Genomic DNA, 19,269 nt, shown 5'->3' with positions numbered 1-19,269 from the left:
ATTCTGATATTTAAGATTGACGACAATTGATTTCACTCTTTTTAAAATGTAGCTAATAGCTACTTAATGGTTGTAAAGGTAAACGTCAGCTGTGTATGTTAAGTCTGGATGGGTATCATATATATTGCTAGTTACTGGTACATAGCCTTTTAGTGGGGTAACATTGTCCCATCTATATCAAAACACGTGGGGTAACATTGTCCCACCTGTATCAAAGCACGTGGGGTAACATTGTCCCATCTATATCAAAACACGTGGGGTAACATAGTCCCACCTGTATCAAAACACGTGGGGTAACATTGTCCCATCTGTATCAAAACACGTGGGGTAACATTGTCCACCTGTATCAAAACACGTGGGGTAACATAGTCCCACCTGTATCAAAACACGTGGGGTAACATAGTCCCACCTGTATCAAAACACGTGGGGTAACATTGTCTTACCTGTATCAAAACACGTGGGGTAACATTGTCCACCTGTATCAAAACACGTGGGGTAACATAGTCCCATCTGTATCAAAACACGTAGGGTAACATAGTCCCACCTGTATCAAAACACGTGGGGTAACATAGTCCCACCTGTATCAAAACACGTGGGGTAACATTGTCTTACCTGTATCAAAACACGTGGGGTAACATAGTCCCACCTGTATCAAAACACGTGGGGTAACATAGTCCCACCTGTATCAAAACACGTGGGGTAACATAGTCCCACCTGTATCAAAACACGTGGGGTAACATAGTCCCACCTGTATCAAAACACGTGGGGTAACATTGTCCACCTGTATCAAAACACGTGGGGTAACATAGTCCCACCTGTATCAAAACACGTGGGGTAACATAGTCCCACCTGTATCAAAACACGTGGGGTAACATAGTCCCACCTGTATCAAAACACGTGGGGTAACATTGTCCCATCTATATCAAAACACGTGGGGTAACATAGTCCCACCTGTATCAAAACACGTGGGGTAACATTGTCCCATCTATATCAAAACACGTGGGGTAACATTGCCCACCTGTATCAAAACAAGTGGGGTAACATTGTCCCACCTGTATCAAAGCACGTGGGGTAACATTGTCCACCTGTATCAAAACACGCAGATCCAAGTTAATGTTTTATTTGGTTGTAATATTATCTTAACAATGTTGGGTAACATAGTCTCCCTTGTGTTACACAGAATACACAAAACTCAGTTAATGTGTTATGAAATACACATGTCTAACTCAATGATGGGTTGTGTGAGATATTACGGTATCATAGATATCGTATTCAATGCGTAGAAAAAAGAAGGCTTAATAAATATCTAATATTTTTATAGTGGCATTACACACATATGTATTTATATATCTAATTGTGCCTATGTACTGCATTGTGGTTAATATGTATTTACAGACTACTGTTCATTACTACAAATCAGAAGCTGATGAATCTCGTTCCGAACATTCCATAAAGATAAACAAGCACGTATATTATGCAAGTATGCTGCCGTTAGTATAGAGTTTCTGCTTCTGTTTTAAGGGTACGTGTGTGCAAGGGTGTGTGTGTGTGTGTGTGTGTGTGTGTGTTTGAAGGAGAGAGAGAGAGAGAGAGAGACAGACAGACAGACAGATAGACAGAGACAGAGACAGACAGAGACAGAGACACAGAGACAGAGAGAGAGACAGAGATTATTACTTTCGAGGATGAAATTATGAACACCACGTTTGTATGATATGTATAACGAGAAATGTAAAAGTATGAACGAGAAGTTGGACTATATACATATCATATTAAGATATATCTATGAGCCTATATCTGAGCATAAAAAAAGAGAGAGAGAAAAAAAAAATATTTATGTTTACCATTTTAAGTATAGCATTCCCATCCAATTTCTATAATCAGAGTAGTCATCAACTTATTACATCTAACTGTTAAAGAAGCCTGGGATGGATATAGTATGGGACTATTTCGGCAATGTCCATTGTTTTTAAATATAAAGCAGATATAATGCTAAAAGTGGTAAATAAGTATAAATTTATACTACCACACAATATATAGATTTATCTCAAATAATGTACAGTATATACTAGTAGTTATCTTTAAATATATATTTGTATTATATGAATGTTGATGTAAACCATAGAGTGGGCCAGACGGACAAAGTAGAGAAAGAGCATGATGAATGGTGACTAATGTCCAGTTAGGGCAAGCTGGAAATTAATAGCGGGAGTTTTATATGTCTATTTCAAAAACTTACATAAAACAAAAGCCAAAATTTTGACCGATTTGCTCGAGCCAATGCCAAAATATTATTTGAGTGACATTAGCCTTATTTTGTATGTTCTAGTTTTCTTGTCGACCCTTTCATGGTCACTCGGTAAATTTCTTACATCCAAGAACTTAATTAATCGCACTCTCGCCGTCACGTTTTCGACTTAAGGTCGAGAGTGCGAGAATGCGAGATTTGATACTTGGCCCTAACAAGCCACCATACAAACATTAAGCACATCTCTTAGTTAGCTACTGGTTTAACATCTATACGACTCCACTCATTGCTAGGTTTCGTCACACAAAAAGAACAATTTTAATTCTGTCTAATTACGGGTTTCCTATCTGGTAAACAATGCTGCTCTTCACAGTCGTTTTACATTGTCTTATGTTAACCAATAACACCTTTCTGAAGCTCCATTATTTTATAATTTCATATGGGACTTGGGCCCAATCTGCATACTGGTAATTGTTATAGTTAGAGGTTTTCAATTACAATGTTAGAGAGGAAATATTAAACCATGCAGGCTGTTTTATTTTTTCAATCATGATAAACATATCTTCTATGAGAATCAACCTGTTTCCATATCGTCAATTTTCAACGACAATCGTCTTTCATTGGAAAGTGTTGTAATATGTTACCTTCAATATACAATACTGTATAATCATTTATTCTGTAAATACCGTAACTTAAATTTCGCAAGTACTTTATTTTCTCTTTAAACATATTCGCGAGTACACAATTCCTTGACGCTGGTCTAGAAATTACTTGACAATCGCGAATGACGAGCTGTTAGAGCCAAACTATTAGTTATCGATATATAAGTTTTGTAGCCATCCAAAGGTGTTATTGTCGTTATAGTCGCGAAGGATTTCGCGATTAATTCTCCTCTTATTAACGCGAATATAAAGCCTACGCGAAACATAAGAGATTTACAGTATACCGACAGATTTTATAGTATGTGATACAATGTATTTCCCGGGAGAAAGATGTTAAAAGTGTACGATGTATGTAACATGTATGTAATAGATACATAATGGGTACGAGTGAAGTATCGGATATATCACACGAGTGCGTAGCACGAGTGTGATATATGCGATACGTCACGAGTACCCATTTTGTATCTGTTTTATCCAATGACAGCCGAGGTTTTGTCACCCACGTGCCTAGAGGTGGAGCTATAAAATTGATCAAAACCTGTCACTGTGATATGTTTCCCGCCAATTTCTGACACGTTTCATTCTGTCACAGTAGTCCATTCATTTCTAGTGAGACTGTCAACCATGGCGGATCATGAACTGATCATTGATGTCGATGTGTTTACCGACCAAGTATGAGTATGAACTGGAAGATAGTGACACTGTAGCTAGTGACATTGGATTATTTGATACCAAGGAATTAACGTAACCAGAGACCTATATACTAGTATATAGGTCTCTGACGTACCCAATTGTTGTAAATAAACTGAATGGTAATGTGAAAAACATGTGAAAGACTGCAGGATTCGAGGGAAATTACACAAACAGTAACTGCTTCGGAAAGAGGACATGCGCTACTTCCCTTTACCAAGCAGGTAAGTCTAAAATCATATTGTTTGAACAAATTGTGAAATGAAATATTTTTCGTAAATTTCGACGTTCACGATGTCACGAATCTTTCAAAGTCCATGAAATTGTTTAAATACATCGATGAATTGGTTAATCGGTGTTTTTATCCACTGGTCCTGTTATCATTTTCATCACTATTTTGTTTATGATAAGATTTTTGTGCAACGAAAATGTATGGTTACATTTGGCGTAATCTGTATAACCATTTTTTTTAAATGACTGAAATTTTATATGTAATCATGAATGCGTTTTTTTACTGATCTGTTAAAATATACTCAACAGGGCTTTATATTCTGTTTCGTCAGGTTTTGATGAACAACTCAATATGGACAGGACGGAACATCGCAGCACGGCTGTATGCATACAAGGTGAAGAAAGAAGACAACAAAGAACATTTCTAAACGGCACTCGTATTTCATTAAATTTTGTTTAAAATGTTGTCCTGTCTTTGTTCATTTGTCACGCCCACATTTGAAATTGGCCCCGCCTCAAGACTGAGGCATGGACCAATCAGAAATGCCATGTGATATTTCAGATATCACATATGTGATATTTGAAATATCACATAGTATGCAATATAACGCCAACAAAAGATCAAAGAAAAACCGAGACGTCATTGGATAACATTGTATTATTATACATTTTGTACAGTATATTAAGATGTCTGTCTATACAACCGTTACACTAGGACTTCATGAACTATTTGACAAATCACTGTCTACCGTCGATAAACGTTAATCCAGATTTTGCTAAAGAATGTTTCACAGTCAGTGTTTTAGAGAATCAGAACTTTTACTATAAAATTCTCCAGTCATCACTTTAACTGGATACATTGGCGACTCCATGATCAACTAAAAATAAAAGTTTATGTTATCTTCAGGAAAAGACCTTGATTACTTTGGAGCAAGGCGATTGGATTATCAGGTCACAAATATACTGTTTCACTAATGTCATAATGTATAATACCAATTTGTCCTTGAATAATTTTTGAAGTTATGAGGTATGCTGTTTTTGTAGTCATGAGAGAGTAGTTACATATTGTGTAAGACACAAAACATACAGCTATTTTGTAAAAAAAATTACGTGTTGTTAAAAGGTTATATTAGTTTATTGTAGTTGGCTTTGGTTACTTGGAAAAGTGGTTGTTACTTGTTAAATATAAATAAATATCTATATCTATAAATAAATTCAGTTTTTTGTTATTTTTAGTCACGATGCAAATAAGATAGTTTGAAATCAAAAATTTTCATTCACTACCGGAAATAACTTATTTAGCGAATTACCAACTTTCGAAAGTTTTTCTTTTTTTTAATTTAAAGCCAATAAATCATCAGTTAGATTCGAAAAAAGTTTAGTGCTCCATCTGTATATTTGACACCTTGGTAACCTTATGGTATATCATTCTGATATCAATGGGTGCTGATAATATTTAGCGCAACAACGTATATAATGTTTCATAGTAAACCGAAACATACCATCTACATTTGTATATTGTTATAGTTGAATTTATTTATCAGTAATTCTTGGAAAAAAGTGTTTTAACTAAGGCGAGCTTCGTTTCAAACCCATTCTAGTTCATGAAGAGACTTTCTGGGAGCAGGGGGTCTGAACGGTTGGAGTTAGTGGTAGAGGGAGATGAAGAACAATTGAGGAATAACTACCGTGTTCAAAGGAGGGGGAAATCCAGCAACTCATTCTGAGATCCAGGATTTTGACGAGACTTAAGACGTTGTAACAGTAAACCGGAACTTCGTGAAGTCCGGGATATAATCAAGACAGCGGTAAGGGCGGGATCAACGCCTGGACCATACGACTCCCACTATAATGTTAACAAGAACTGTCCTCGATTGGCGAGGTTCTGAAAATTCTACGAGGGGTTAAGAGGAGAGGGCGATTGGCAGACAGCTGGAATACTGAAGAGCAGTGCTTGACAAGAGGAAGGGAACGTCATGCTCGCCATACTATCAAAACAAATCACCAAGAACATGATGGACAACAAGTACGTCTCAGTGCAAAAGGCAAGTACATCTATACCCGGAGTATCTGGATCCGTGGAGCACCAGCGTACTTTCCCAGCACATTAAGGAGGCAAGGAAGACCATGGAGAGATCACATACCGGAGAGGTTCAGGGGGCAGTGTCTAGGTGCGTTTCACCGTAAGCGACTATATGACATCTTGGCATCTATGAAGCAGCCATGAACTTGACTGCCGAAGGTGCAGAAAACCTTACATGGCGACCGGAATCAGACTACCACCAATTCAACCTTCCATGGGCGATACCACGTTGACAACGAAGACTGTGAAAGAAAGAAGGAAGGAAAATGGGCCCTTAGATACATTGATAAGGTCACATGGTCACGCAGGGACACAGGGAAGCTGGAAAGGAGTCTAGTTAAGTGATTTGATGGTTAATCGGCTGAGAGAAAAACGTCGTCGAGATGAAAAAGACAGGCGGAAGAGTGGATGGAGCAGTTGATGAAAGTGGACTTCAATCGGGGAAGTAGCAAACTCTTGTGACTGAGCGTATCTCGTAGCTTCAGCAGTGTAGGCTTGTACCGCTCAAGTTGGTGACGGGGAGTTACAGGTAACTCAGATGCGACGGGCCATTATGCTGAGGGACAGCTGTAGAAAATAGGGTCTGGACATCGTGTTGTGGTCACAGCTTCAAGCAGGTGGTGATCGTCGAGTTCAAACTGTCCAGTGACATAGGAAAACAGGATGGAAGAGGCAAACTACCAGAAACAATATATCATGTCTGCCTATAGAGGTCGGATATAGTGGGTTACCTGTTCAGTTCGTCTGGCTAGGTTTACGACTACTAGGGAGTCATAGAAGCATACCGAAGGAACCTTATAGGGACCGAAGGTAGGCAGGCTGAGGTTGCTTAAAGCTGGATATGGCGTAGAACGAATATTCATAACCTGCCTACACTACGAACAATCTGTTAGAATTGTCCGTCCGTCGTCCAGAGCTACGTTATCGCAGCTAGATATGGAGTAAGCGAGAGGAAAGTTTGAGGGGTCACCAAACACATTGCTAGCCACAACGTGACGAGAGGCAGACAAGCATCACAGTCTGAGGTGATGCAGCAGCAGAAGAGAAGATATTATAGAAGCAAGAGCCCATTGGTCCTGATCAACCCAGTTGGTGTATCTCTGGAGAACGGAGTGAAGAAAGCTTAAACTTCCAAGGAAAGTGGATACACATTACAATGTGACTTGCAAGCATTGGACTCATACGGGTATTCAAGGTATCAACAAAATCATTGTAAAATCACAATTATTTATTCAACAAAACATTTGCAATCATTATGACGACATTAAAAATGTATAATTCATCCACTTAGAACGAGACTTACACAATACAGTGTAAACAGTATAAGAGAAGACGGAAACTAATACTACTCATTTGTACAGAAATAATGTTAGCACGATAGTTTTTCATAATCTAAGTCCATAACATACAAGTGTATGTATATTTTTTCGTAATCAAAGTGGTCAGACAAACTAGAAGTACAATTGTAAAACGTATTTTTCGAAGACTGTCGGTCAGATTTTTGCCTATATCCAAAACCTTGGAAATATATCTTTAAACTAACAATATAGCCATATAAAACTAAAGTCCATGATATTTTACATAACTGTTTACATTGAATTTCACCTTTTTAACTTAATTGATCTATGAAATCCATTTAGAATAATTTAATATGCATTGCTATAATTACCTGACATGATTCCTGACACAAATATTCCGGTCCAGTCACAAACTTCGAAAAAAATCTTCTTACTGGTTTCTAGGTGTACAAATACGATCTACAGACAGACTGACAATGAATATTGAGATAACAACATGATATATGTCTCCTTTAAAACAGATAATGAACAGGAATTACTTCGAAGGTTCGTATGGCCATTGGCATATCAAACTACAAATGAGCCATTATAAAGAAGTGGGTCTCTTTTCTGTTAACATAGAACGTCAAGTTCAATATGCTTCAATTTAGCCCCAATTCAGTCTTTCTTTTAGAAATATCAACAGTTGGTATAAAATTTGTCAAATCAACACGACAAAATGGGACATTAGTTTTCTTTTGATTTCATTAAATTCATATTTGATTGGAAAATGACAATCCAGTTCTCGACAAAGCTGTATCAGGATGACAAACATGGGTAAAAACATTCATGATCATTAAAAATGTAAAGAAAATTGTGTAGATTATTTCTGGGGACTAACAAAACATAAGATCAGTAATTGTTGTAAACGGGTAGTTTTGAAAACACATTAAAAGTTTATTGGAGTAGAGGATATTTAACAAAATCCTTTTTCAAATAAGCGATTTAAAATTGTCTTCGTGTATAGTACTTGGGGGGAAAACCTTGGTAAAGTCATCGGTCTCGTTAACCATTTAGTGATCTCTTCAGGGCCAGTAACTGTGGATAGGAGTGATTTAATATTGTCAGGATGTATATATACGGTATGTGAAATGGAGGAACCCACACTTGAGTGAAAGTAACAAGTAATTACATGTAATTTACCACATTCAGAAATACAAAAACCTTTAGATGAATGTTGTATCAAACTATCTAATGAGCTTAATAAATTTCACATGAGCGTAAGATGGGTGTTATAAGGTACTAATGACAGAACCAGTTGTATGATAAAATAGCTTAAGGCAAGTCCTTCACAAGGTCGACTTAATAAAGGAGCCATTAAGTTGTGTAGTCTCGTTGCAATGAGTGTTGAATCTAACCCCACCTCCCCCGAAACATTTTGCTACAGATGTTCAACATCAAGAAGAGCGCCAGAACTCTGCTTGTAAGAATCCATCTGGATTGGGTATCATAACCTGTCTGTTATTCTTGAGACACGTTTCAAGGAATGTCTCTAGTCGAGTCAGTGGTCCTCCGCCAGACGCTGAAGCAACCTGTTTTAGTTTGGGTAAATATTCTTTGATCAGCATGTATAAGAGTTTTTGGAACTGTTTCCCATATCTAGCATTTAGAGCGTTTCCTGTCACATGCAACATGTCGTAAATCATGGTCGCTGTAATGTCTGGATGAGGATGAATATTCATCACACGTGAAAGCCAAATCCAGGCATTTTCTACTCCATGCGGATGAGTGTTGTTTGCTCCCCTCAGTGGTGGGGGTGGCGCCACCATGATAGCTGCATACAGTCGCATCATACCAGACATCCTCTTCAGGAACTGGTCTTGTTTCTCCACACTTCCGTCAGAGTTGTACCTGTATCCCAAGGTCCTGTAACATGTCAGAATTACAGCATTATTTTGTTTTACCATGTTTATCCTTCAACTAGATTACTGACCTGTCAGTAAGGGCCTTACAATGTGTCTATACCCAAACTTAACCTGAGTGATACACTGACACAGTGTACTAAGTACTAAGTACACACAGTACTAATTACATACTGCAAATATGCAAATTACACTATGACCTTGACCTTAATTATTAAATTCCTTTCACACATCTGTACATGTATATCACAAAGTATCATCATGGATATGATATCTCAGAACATTTTACTTTCTATAAGGTCCTTATATATGTACTTTAAAGTAAATTCCTAGTTATAGTTTAATTTTTCTTAGTATCAGCGACCTTGATCTTGAAGTTGAGGAAGTTTCTTTTTATCCCATAATGTGCATCAGTATTTCCTCCTGTCGAGGATGTAGTACGGACAGTGTAGTGAGGGTACCTACCTGTGGTAGTCCTCGGTAGACTGGCCCTCCTGTCGGGGGATGTAGTACGGACAGTGTAGTGAGGGTACCTACCTGTGGTAGTCCTCGGTAGACTGGCCCTCCTGTCGGGGGATGTAGTATGGACAGTGTAGTGAGGGTACCTACCTGTGGTAGTCCTCGGTAGACTGACCCTCCTGTCGGGGGATGTAGTACGGGACAGTGTAGTGAGGGTACCTACCTGTGGTAGTCCTCGGTAGACTGACCCTCCTGTCGGGGGATGTAGTACGGGACAGTGTAGTGAGGGTACCTACCTGTGGTGGTCCTCGGTAGACTGACCCTCCTGTCGGGGGATGTAGTACGGACAGTGTAGTGAGGGTACCTACCTGTGGTAGTCCTCAGTAGACTGGCCCTCCTGTCGGGGGATGTAGTACGGACAGTGTAGTGAGGGTACCTACCTGTAGTAGTCCTCGGTAGACTGACCCTCCTGTCGGGGGATGTAGTACGGACAGTGTAGTGAGGGTACCTACCTGTAGTAGTCCTCGGTAGACTGACCCTCCTGTCGGGGGATGTAGTACGGACAGTGTAGTGAGGGTACCTACCTGTAGTAGTCCTCGGTAGACTGACCCTCCTGTCGGGGGATGTAGTACGGACAGTGTAGTGAGGGTACCTACCTGTGGTAGTCCTCGGTAGACTGGCCCTCCTGTCGGGGGATGTAGTACGGACAGTGTAGTGAGGGTACCTACCTGTGGTAGTCCTCGGTAGACTGGCCCTCCTGTCGGGGGATGTAGTACGGACAGTGTAGTGAGGGTACCTACCTGTGGTAGTCCTCGGTAGACTGGCCCTCCTGTCGGGGGATGTAGTACGGGACAGTGTAGTGAGGGTACCTACCTGTGGTGGTCCTCGGTAGACTGACCCTCCTGTCAGAGGATGTAGTACGGACAGTGTAGTGAGGGTACCTACCTGTGGTAGTCCTCGGTAGACTGGCCCTCCTGTCGGGGGATGTAGTACGGACAGTGTAGTGAGGGTACCTACCTGTGGTAGTCCTCGGTAGACTGGCCCTCCTGTCGGGGGATGTAGTACGGACAGTGTAGTGAGGGTACCTACCTATGGTGGTCCTCGGTAGACTGGCCCTCCTGTCGGGGGATGTAGTACGGGACAGTGTAGTGAGGGTACCTACCTGTGGTAGTCCTCGGTAGACTGACCCTCCTGTCGGGGGATGTAGTACGGACAGTGTAGTGAGGGTACCTACCTGTGGTAGTCCTCGGTAGACTGACCCTCCTGTCGGGGGATGTAGTATGGGACGGTGTAGGGACAGGCGCGGTGTAAATGACTCAGGAACAGGTTACCAATGTCTGGGTGTTCCATCCATAAACCAACAAATACCATCGCCGTGGGAAAAGCCGTCTCGTGCTTTGAGGATACTTGTTCATCTCCTTTTTTCTAAAAAAAGATTGTTAGAAAATTATGGGTACATGTATAAAAAACTTCTTGGTGAGAAATATCTTCTTTCAAAAATAGTTACTGTTCAGGATTCAATTAAGTATACCAATTTTAAAAAAATTGCACCTGTTTCATAGTCTCCAATTCTGGCGTAACTAGATATATGTTTGTGAAACACACATGTCCCCATTCAAAGTTCAAAACATGTCAAAACCTAAAGAAGTCTCACAAAAACTAACAGCATCCCATCACTAGTACCGAGTGTGTGACAAACTCTACATTCCATCACAATTACCGAGTGTGTGGCAAACTCTACATTCCATCACAATTACCGAGTGTGTGACAAACTCTACATTCCAGCACTAGTACCGAGTGTGTGACAAACTCTACATTCCATCACAATTACCGAGTGTGTGACAAACTCTACATTCCATCACTAGTACCGAGTGTGTGACAAACTCTACGTTCCATCACTAGTACCGAGTGTGTGACAAACTCTACATTCCATCACTAGTACCGAGTGTGTGACAAACTCTACGTTCCATCACTAGTACCGAGTGTGTGACAAACTCTACATCCCATCACAATTACCGAGTGTGTGACAAACTCTACATTCCATCACTAGTACCGAGTGTGTGACAAACTCTACATTCCATCACTAGTACCGAGTGTGTGACAAACTCTACATCCCATCACAATTACCGAGTGTGTGACAAACTCTACATTCCATCACTAGTACCGAGTGTGTGACAAACTCTACGTTCCATCACTAGTACCGAGTGTGTGACAAACTCTACATCCCATCACAATTACCGAGTGTGTGACAAACTCTACATTCCATCACTAGTACCGAGTGTGTGACAAACTCTACATTCCATCACAATTACCGAGTGTGTGACAAACTCTACATTCCATCACAATTACCAAGTGTGTGACAAACTCTACATTCCATCACTAGTACCGAGTGTGTGACAAACTCTACATTCCATCACTAGTACAGAGTGTGTGACAAACTCTACATCCCATCACAATTACCGAGTGTGTGACAAACTCTACGTTCCATCACTAGTACTGAGTGTGTGACAAACTCTACATTCCATCACTAGTACCGAGTGTGTGACAAACTCTACATTCCATCACTAGTACCGAGTGTGTGACAAACTCTACGTTCATACACAGAAATTCTGATTACTTACCACCACCATCTTAGCGACGAGATGTTTACAGAATGTGAGAGCCTGAGGATGGTCGCCAACGTTAACTCTTTTACTGCCCACTTCAACAGACTGGCCCGACATCAAATCCAGTAGCCGCTTCAGTTTCTCTCTCAGGTGCTCACCGCTGATCGGAGATATGGCATTGATTGGTGTGTTAACGGCCTTCTGTAGGTCAAACTTCAACTTCTTGGACTGAAATTATAAATAAACTGGAGCAGATTAGAGATAACCAGTGAAACCTTTAAGATGAGTCCTGTGTATCTGAAGTGTTACCATAAACATTGAGACTGGGAATCTCATCAACCACACATCAGGAAACAACTGAATATACAAGTTAACAATGAAACTATTTATGACTTTATTTGGTACCAGAAATAAGCCTGTCCACAAGCATAGTAAGCTTAAAATGATTTACATTAAATGAGAGGTTTAACTTGAGGATTATTATTATTTATTAAAATTATTTATGGACCGGGGAATCACAACCTGAGGGGGTGACACCGGGAAATCTCAACCTGAGGGGGTGACACCAGGGAATCTCAACCTGAGGGGGTGACACCAACCTGAGGGGGTGACACCGGGGAATCACAACCTGAGGGGGTGACACCGGGGAATCACAACCTGAGGGGGTGACACCGGGGAATCACAACCTGAGGGGGTGACACCCGGGAAACTCAACCTGAGGGGGTGACACCGGGGAATCACAACCTGAGGGGGTGACACCGGGGAATCACAACCTGAGGGGGTGACACCGGGGAATCACAACCTGAGGGGGTGACACTAGGGAATCACAATCTTAGGGGGGTGACACCAGGAAATCTCAACCTGAGGGGGTGACACCGGGGAATCACAACCTGAGGGGGTGACACCGGGGAATCTCAACCTGAGGGGGTGACACCGGGGAATCACAGCTAGAGGGGGTGACACAGGGAAATCTCAATCTTAGGGGGTGACACCGGGGAATCTCAACATTAGGGGGTGACACCGGGAATCACAACCTGAGGGGGTGACACCGGGGAATCTCATCCTGAGGGGGTGACACCGGGGAATCTCATCCTGAGGGGGTGACACCGGGGAATCACAACCTGAGGGGGTGACACCGGGGAATCACAACCTGAGGGGGTGACACCGGGGAATCACAACCTGAGGGGGTGACACCGGGGAATCACAACCTGAGGGGGTGACACCGGGGAATCACAACCTGAGGGGGTGACACCGGGGAATCTCATCCTGAGGGGGTGACACCAGGGAATCACAATCTTAGGGGGTGACACCAGGAAATCTCAACCTGAGGGGGTGACACCGGGGAATCACAACCTGAGGGGGTGACACTGGGGAATCTCAACCTGAGGGGGTGACACCGGGGAATCACAGCTAGAGGGGGTGACACAGGGAAATCTCAATCTTAGGGGGTGACACCGGGGAATCTCAACATGAGGGGGTGACACCAACCTGAGGGGGTGACACCGGGGAATCACAACCTGAGGGGGTGACACCGGGAATCTCAACCTGAGGGGGTGACACCCGGGAATCACAACCTGAGGGGGTGACACCGGGGAATCACAACCTGAGGGGGTGACACCGGGGAATCACAACCTGAGGGGGTGACACTGGGGAATCTCAACCTGAGGGGGTGACACCGGGGAATCTCAACCTGAGGGGGTGACACCAGGGAATCACAACCTGAGGGGGTGACACCGGGGAATCTCAATCTGAGGGGGTGACACCGGGGAATCTCAACCTGAGGGGGTCACACCGGGGAATCACAACCTGAGGGGGTGACACCGGGGAATCTCAACCTGAGGGGGTGACACCGGGGAATCACAACCTGAGGGGGTGACACCGGGGAATCACAACCTGAGGGGGTGACACCGGGGAATCACAATCTTAGGGGGTCACACCAGGAAATCTCAACCTGAGGGGGTCACACCGGGGAATCACAACCTGAGGGGGTGACACCGGGGAATCTCAACCTGAGGGGGTGACACCGGGGAATCACAGCTAGAGGGGGTGACACTGGGAAATCTCAATCTTAGGGGGTGACACCGGGGAATCTCAACCTGAGGGGGTGACACCAACCTGAGGGGGTGACACCGGGGAATCACAACCTGAGGGGGTGACACCGGGAATCTCAACCTGAGGGGGTGACACCCGGGAAACTCAACCTGAGGGGGTGACACCGGGGAATCACAACCTGAGGGGGTGACACCGGGGAATCACAACCTGAGGGGGTGACACTGGGGAATCTCAACCTGAGGGGGTGACACTGGGGAATCTCAACCTGAGGGGGTGACACCAGGGAATCACAACCTGAGGGGGTGACACCGGGGAATCTCAACATGAGGGGGTGACACCAACCTGAGGGGGTGACACCGGGGAATCTCAACCTGAGGGGGGTGACACCGGGGAATCTCAACCTGAGGGGGTGACACCAGGGAATCTCAACCTGAGGGGGTGACACCGGGGAATCTCATCTCAAGGAGGTGAGATCGGCAATCTCAACTCCAGAGAAAATTGGTTGTCATGTAAAAACATACCTCAGGGTTAGACAGAGGCTTTATGAGCTCCTCTGTCTTTTTCATATCCTCTTGTAGCTTAGTGTACCATTGGAAGGCATCTAGATCTACACACTGAATTTCATTCTCTGCCACTGAAAAATTAAAAATGTGTATTGTGATATAACAGAACTAAAGCCTCTTTCTGAGGTTTCTTAATTATTAAATCAAAATGTGAAACTATTTAACAAACTTTTCACTTAAAGAGGGTTGCCCGCAGAGAGATCAGAAAAATTGGCTAATAGAAAAAGATTTTTTACACATGACAGATTGTTGGAATTGTTGAGTTTTTCATTTTATTTTCCTTATAAAACGCTGAAAAGTGATATTAAAACCTCATTTTTAAATATTATTTATTTAATCGCAACCCGCAATAAGTCTAATTTGATTGACACATCAAAGAAACAAGCACGTGCACAGTGCCGCACAGTGATAACTTCAAAGGCAGCGGCGATTTACAAAGAAGATTTGCCGTTATATTCCATACATTTCCCTCTCAGGTTGAGTTTTAAAACGTCTTTTAAATACATATTCTGTAATTGTTTTCAAGAAATAAAGTCGGAAAGCCTCTAATTTTGTCACATAGAAACGTGTACTGAAGTTTATTTAGTGATCGGAGATGTGCCGTTTACCGGTCCGTCTGCGGGTAAGCCTCTTTAATGTTAGCATCTACTACAAATAACAGGTTTGTGTTTTATTAGCCTAATAGAGTGAAATATCTAACAGTGCATATTTTTAAATTGACAAGAAATCAAAGTACTGAAAGTACTGTAGGAGGCGTTAGTCAGATGTAAAAGGAGATATTTGAAATAAAGCAAGAATACAAATTAAACTGATATCAACATGACTAAACATTTCCACTTAAGTGTGTCAAACCAACTGGACATAATGGTTTTCACAGTCCTGATGAATGTAATGGTTTAGACTGTTTCGATGTACATAATGGTTTTAACCATCTTAAAAGTTGCAAACCTACTTCTAAAAGTAGTTAAACATTTCTTATTTCAATCAAACCTTTACTTAAAAAGTCAAACATTTTAATTTTTTTTCAAATCAACGTCTACTTAGGTACATGTCATTAACATTCATACTTTAAACCATCTTTTATACTTAAGTAGTTCAAAATTTGCATTTATGTGTTTAAAACAAACTTATATTTTATAGGCCTGGGTATTAGAAATGTCGAAACAATATGATATGCATTTCGATAAGTTATAACAATACACGATATGTATTGAAAATACAGGGAGTGTCTGCTACTTTTTTTGTTGAAAGTGTGCAATGTCTTTCAATATCTTGTAAACAAAATTGTTTATTCCTTTCTATTTTGATCTTAGAATAATATCAAAATTAGATTGACAGCTTTTAAAAGTTATTACACTTTTTTTTCAAAAAAGACCTCATTTTTAAGGACAATTATTTCAAAATTAGATATCAATTCCATCTATTTTAATAGATCCAATGGCAATATTCACAATAAACTGTGATTTGTGATTTGTAGCTTTTTAATTTAGCACCAAGATGTAGATAATAGCCTAGTAGCTATAGGTACTGTATATAAATATACAGCGTTTTACATGCAAAATATTGAAGAAAACTTTCATATTTGATATCAATTCAATTTGATTGTATAAGGCCCTTGGGGTGGGGAAAGAACCCTGGGCCTATTTTTACATCAGGATTGTGTTCATCTCTTGTTGTGCAGCAAGATTATGGAGTTGGGATCTGAATGGTTTCACAGATAAAACAAGAGGCCCAGAGGGCCTGTATCGCTCACCTGGTTTTATGAGATATGAAACAAATATGATGCTTAAGTTTATTTGTCAATATATCATAAGCATTTTATATGGGTACATGTACATTGGTTTATTGTTATTCTAAAAATGTTAATTTAGCGAAATTGACCTATTTTGGTCCCATCCTTCAGCCCCCGGGAGGTTAACCCCAACATTCGTACAATTTTGAATACCCACCCATAACCATGCTACCATACGAATGTAGGTTTTATACCAAATTGTGCAATCAATCCATGAAATGAAATTGACTTTGCGTACAACCCATAGGGATTGCTACCACACCAATGTGAGTTATATCCATAACTTAGTTTCAGAGAAACCAATTGACCCCTTTTGACCCTGCCCCCCGGGGGTCAACCCCACCATTTTTACAATTTTGAATCCCTACCCAAAAGGATGCTACCAGTCAAGTATGAGCTATATCGATTGCTTAGTTTCAGAGAAGAAATTATTTCCGTCAATTGAGCCAAATTGACCCCTTTTGAGCCAACAATTGAATTGCAATTTATGGATAATTTTTGATTTTGGCAAGAAAACATTCTTTAAAGGGCATGTCTGCATCATTTTTAATAATTTGCCTTTGAAACTTCGCACACACCTTCATAAGAGCCGGTTCTTTAAAATGTGAATGAAGGTCAAGGTCAGAGAGATAAACTCAATATTTGTAGCCAGTCACACATCTTACATGTATCCAGCCTTCGTGTGTATGTGCAGTTTTGTGTCATTTTTTTTAATTTTGGTAGGAATTTCTTTTTAAAAGTGCCATATCTGCGTCATTTTGATTATTTGACCTTGATGCATTGCACACACCTTTAAAAGGGCTGATTCTTTAAAATGTGACCCAAATTAATAATTTGAAAGAACTTTGAATTTTCTTGATCATTTGACCCCCATGACCTTGAATGAAGGTCAAGGTCAAATATAAGTATAACATTTGTAGCCAGCCATACGTTATCGATGCGCCAAACATCAAGCCTTCATGTGTATATTATAGATAAAAGAGCAGAAACCTTTATTCTGCAATTTTGGATTATTTTTTAATTTTGGCTGGAGAAAATAGCTTTATGATTCTTTTCCAAGTGCCATATCTTTCTGCCATATTTTTATCTGATGACAATAAAATATGCACATTCTGTTTCAGTGGACTATGTTCTTTCATATGAAATGAAAAAAAATAATCAATATAAGATTTTTATTTTTGACATTCGAACCCATAACAAGTCGTTGGCCTTGACATTCTCCGACAATATGTCATTGAGAAAAGTTTGCCCTAACCACGTGCTAACCAATTTCCAATGAAAATGAAACAAATTATGCTAAAATATGTGTGATGAGTTTTCTATATAAACTATAGTAAAATGTATCCTCTCCCCAGGGAGAATGCGACACATAGGGGGCCATGAAATTAACAATTTTGATAAAACAACTTAAGAACCTTTTGTACACCATTCTGCGATATCTTGGTCTTAAGAAGAAGACCGACGACGACAGATCAAATTATAATGGTGTATATTATGAGCTGAATGTCAAAGGATTGTAAACTCTGTACAAATTGTATAATATTATCAGGCAGTCAGCCTAAATGTAGGTTTCATTTCTACCATATTAGAAGTTTGATGTTTTGTACGATATATATATACTTAATTTTTACACATACATTAAAGGAGTTAGCTACTTTCATAAATTAAGATGTTTTTTCTAGAGTTTACTAGGCCGGATGAAATATGATCATGAGCAATCAGTATGGTAAATATGAGATTTGATAAAATGCCTCTCGTAGTCAACCACTCATGATCACTCAACTTCTTTTTGTAGGAGTCAATATTATATGTAGGAGAATTAAACTCTCGCGATGTCTGTTGCACATAAGTACAAAGAAATACATTATCACTGAAGCCGAAAAAATTCACACTTAAGTAGCAATAACACATAATAGTCAAAAACCCAATATATGTGATCAGTGATAAGAAACAGTACTTATAAGCATTTTTGGCAATTTATCCTGAAACAGCTATAGCCTTCCATATTTGACATCCCACAGATTGTTGCTTGTATATATATATAGTTTTAAAGGTCAACATTGGAAAAAACCTAAATGGTTATACATGAATTCATAATGAATAGAATTATTGACAAAAAAGTTTCATTTATTTTCACACTTTCTGGAGACCAATAAGGAGATTGATGATCATTTTAAGGGATTTGTTCGTGACATGAAAATCAAACATTTTAAATGAAATTTCAAAAGCAAATATAGATTTATTTTGAAAGTTATGAGGATATTGATATTTGAGAAAGTCTTATATTATATGGATTGTATATCGATTGCCAATAGATATACATGTATTTATCATTTTACATGAAAACAACAAAAAGTTATATTACATGAAAACAACAAAAAGTTGTACTAGTACGTTAAAATGCAATTGGTATACATTTTGTTAATTTACAATTACTTTGTATTGTTTAAATATTCTATGTAATACAAACATTTCACAGCTTGGTGCATACAAATGTATATATATATATTACATGAAAACATTTGAAAAGGTTGCATTGAATCGTGAGCTGAATAATATATAAATAAGACAAGCTGGTTCAATAATAATTTAGCATTTTCATATGTATTACGAGTGCGAGTAGCTACTGCAGTAAACCTTATCACAAAAATCCAGATTCTGTATATTGTCTCTGTCGGGGAAGG

At 40.2% G+C, this 19,269-nt stretch overlaps 1 protein-coding gene and 1 long non-coding RNA gene across 3 annotated transcripts in view; one reads left to right on the top strand and one right to left on the bottom strand.

Moving 5' to 3' along the window:
• The first annotated feature begins 3,677 nt into the window (after positions 1 to 3,677).
• On the top strand, positions 3,678 to 4,297 carry LOC117333722. The gene is made up of 2 exons (XR_004533992.1): positions 3,678 to 3,824; positions 4,164 to 4,297. It is a non-coding gene; the product is annotated as an uncharacterized LOC117333722 (long non-coding RNA).
• Positions 4,298 to 7,127: 2,830 nt separating this feature from the next.
• LOC117333617 (nucleoporin GLE1-like) overlaps positions 7,128 to 19,269 on the bottom strand; it is a 31,938-nt gene continuing 19,796 nt past the window's right edge. The window contains exons 10-14 of one of the 2 annotated variants that reach the window (XM_033892999.1): positions 14,752 to 14,864; positions 12,194 to 12,406; positions 10,867 to 10,997; positions 10,373 to 10,432; positions 7,128 to 9,117 (exon numbers count right to left, since the gene is read on the bottom strand). In XM_033892999.1, the coding sequence (XP_033748890.1) occupies positions 8,649 to 9,117; positions 10,373 to 10,432; positions 10,867 to 10,997; positions 12,194 to 12,406; positions 14,752 to 14,864 (986 nt within the window). In that variant the 3' untranslated portion in view covers positions 7,128 to 8,648. Of the gene's footprint in view, positions 9,118 to 10,372; positions 10,433 to 10,806; positions 10,998 to 12,193; positions 12,407 to 14,751; positions 14,865 to 19,269 lie in introns of both variants that reach the window. The other variant, XM_033892998.1, reaches the window with a different exon arrangement.

Source organism: Pecten maximus, chromosome 8 (assembly GCF_902652985.1).
Source record: "Pecten maximus chromosome 8, xPecMax1.1, whole genome shotgun sequence".
NCBI lineage: Eukaryota > Metazoa > Mollusca > Bivalvia > Pectinida > Pectinidae > Pecten > Pecten maximus.
The sequence above is the reverse complement of the archived record's forward strand: the minus strand, read 5'-3'. Positions and strand labels throughout refer to the sequence as shown.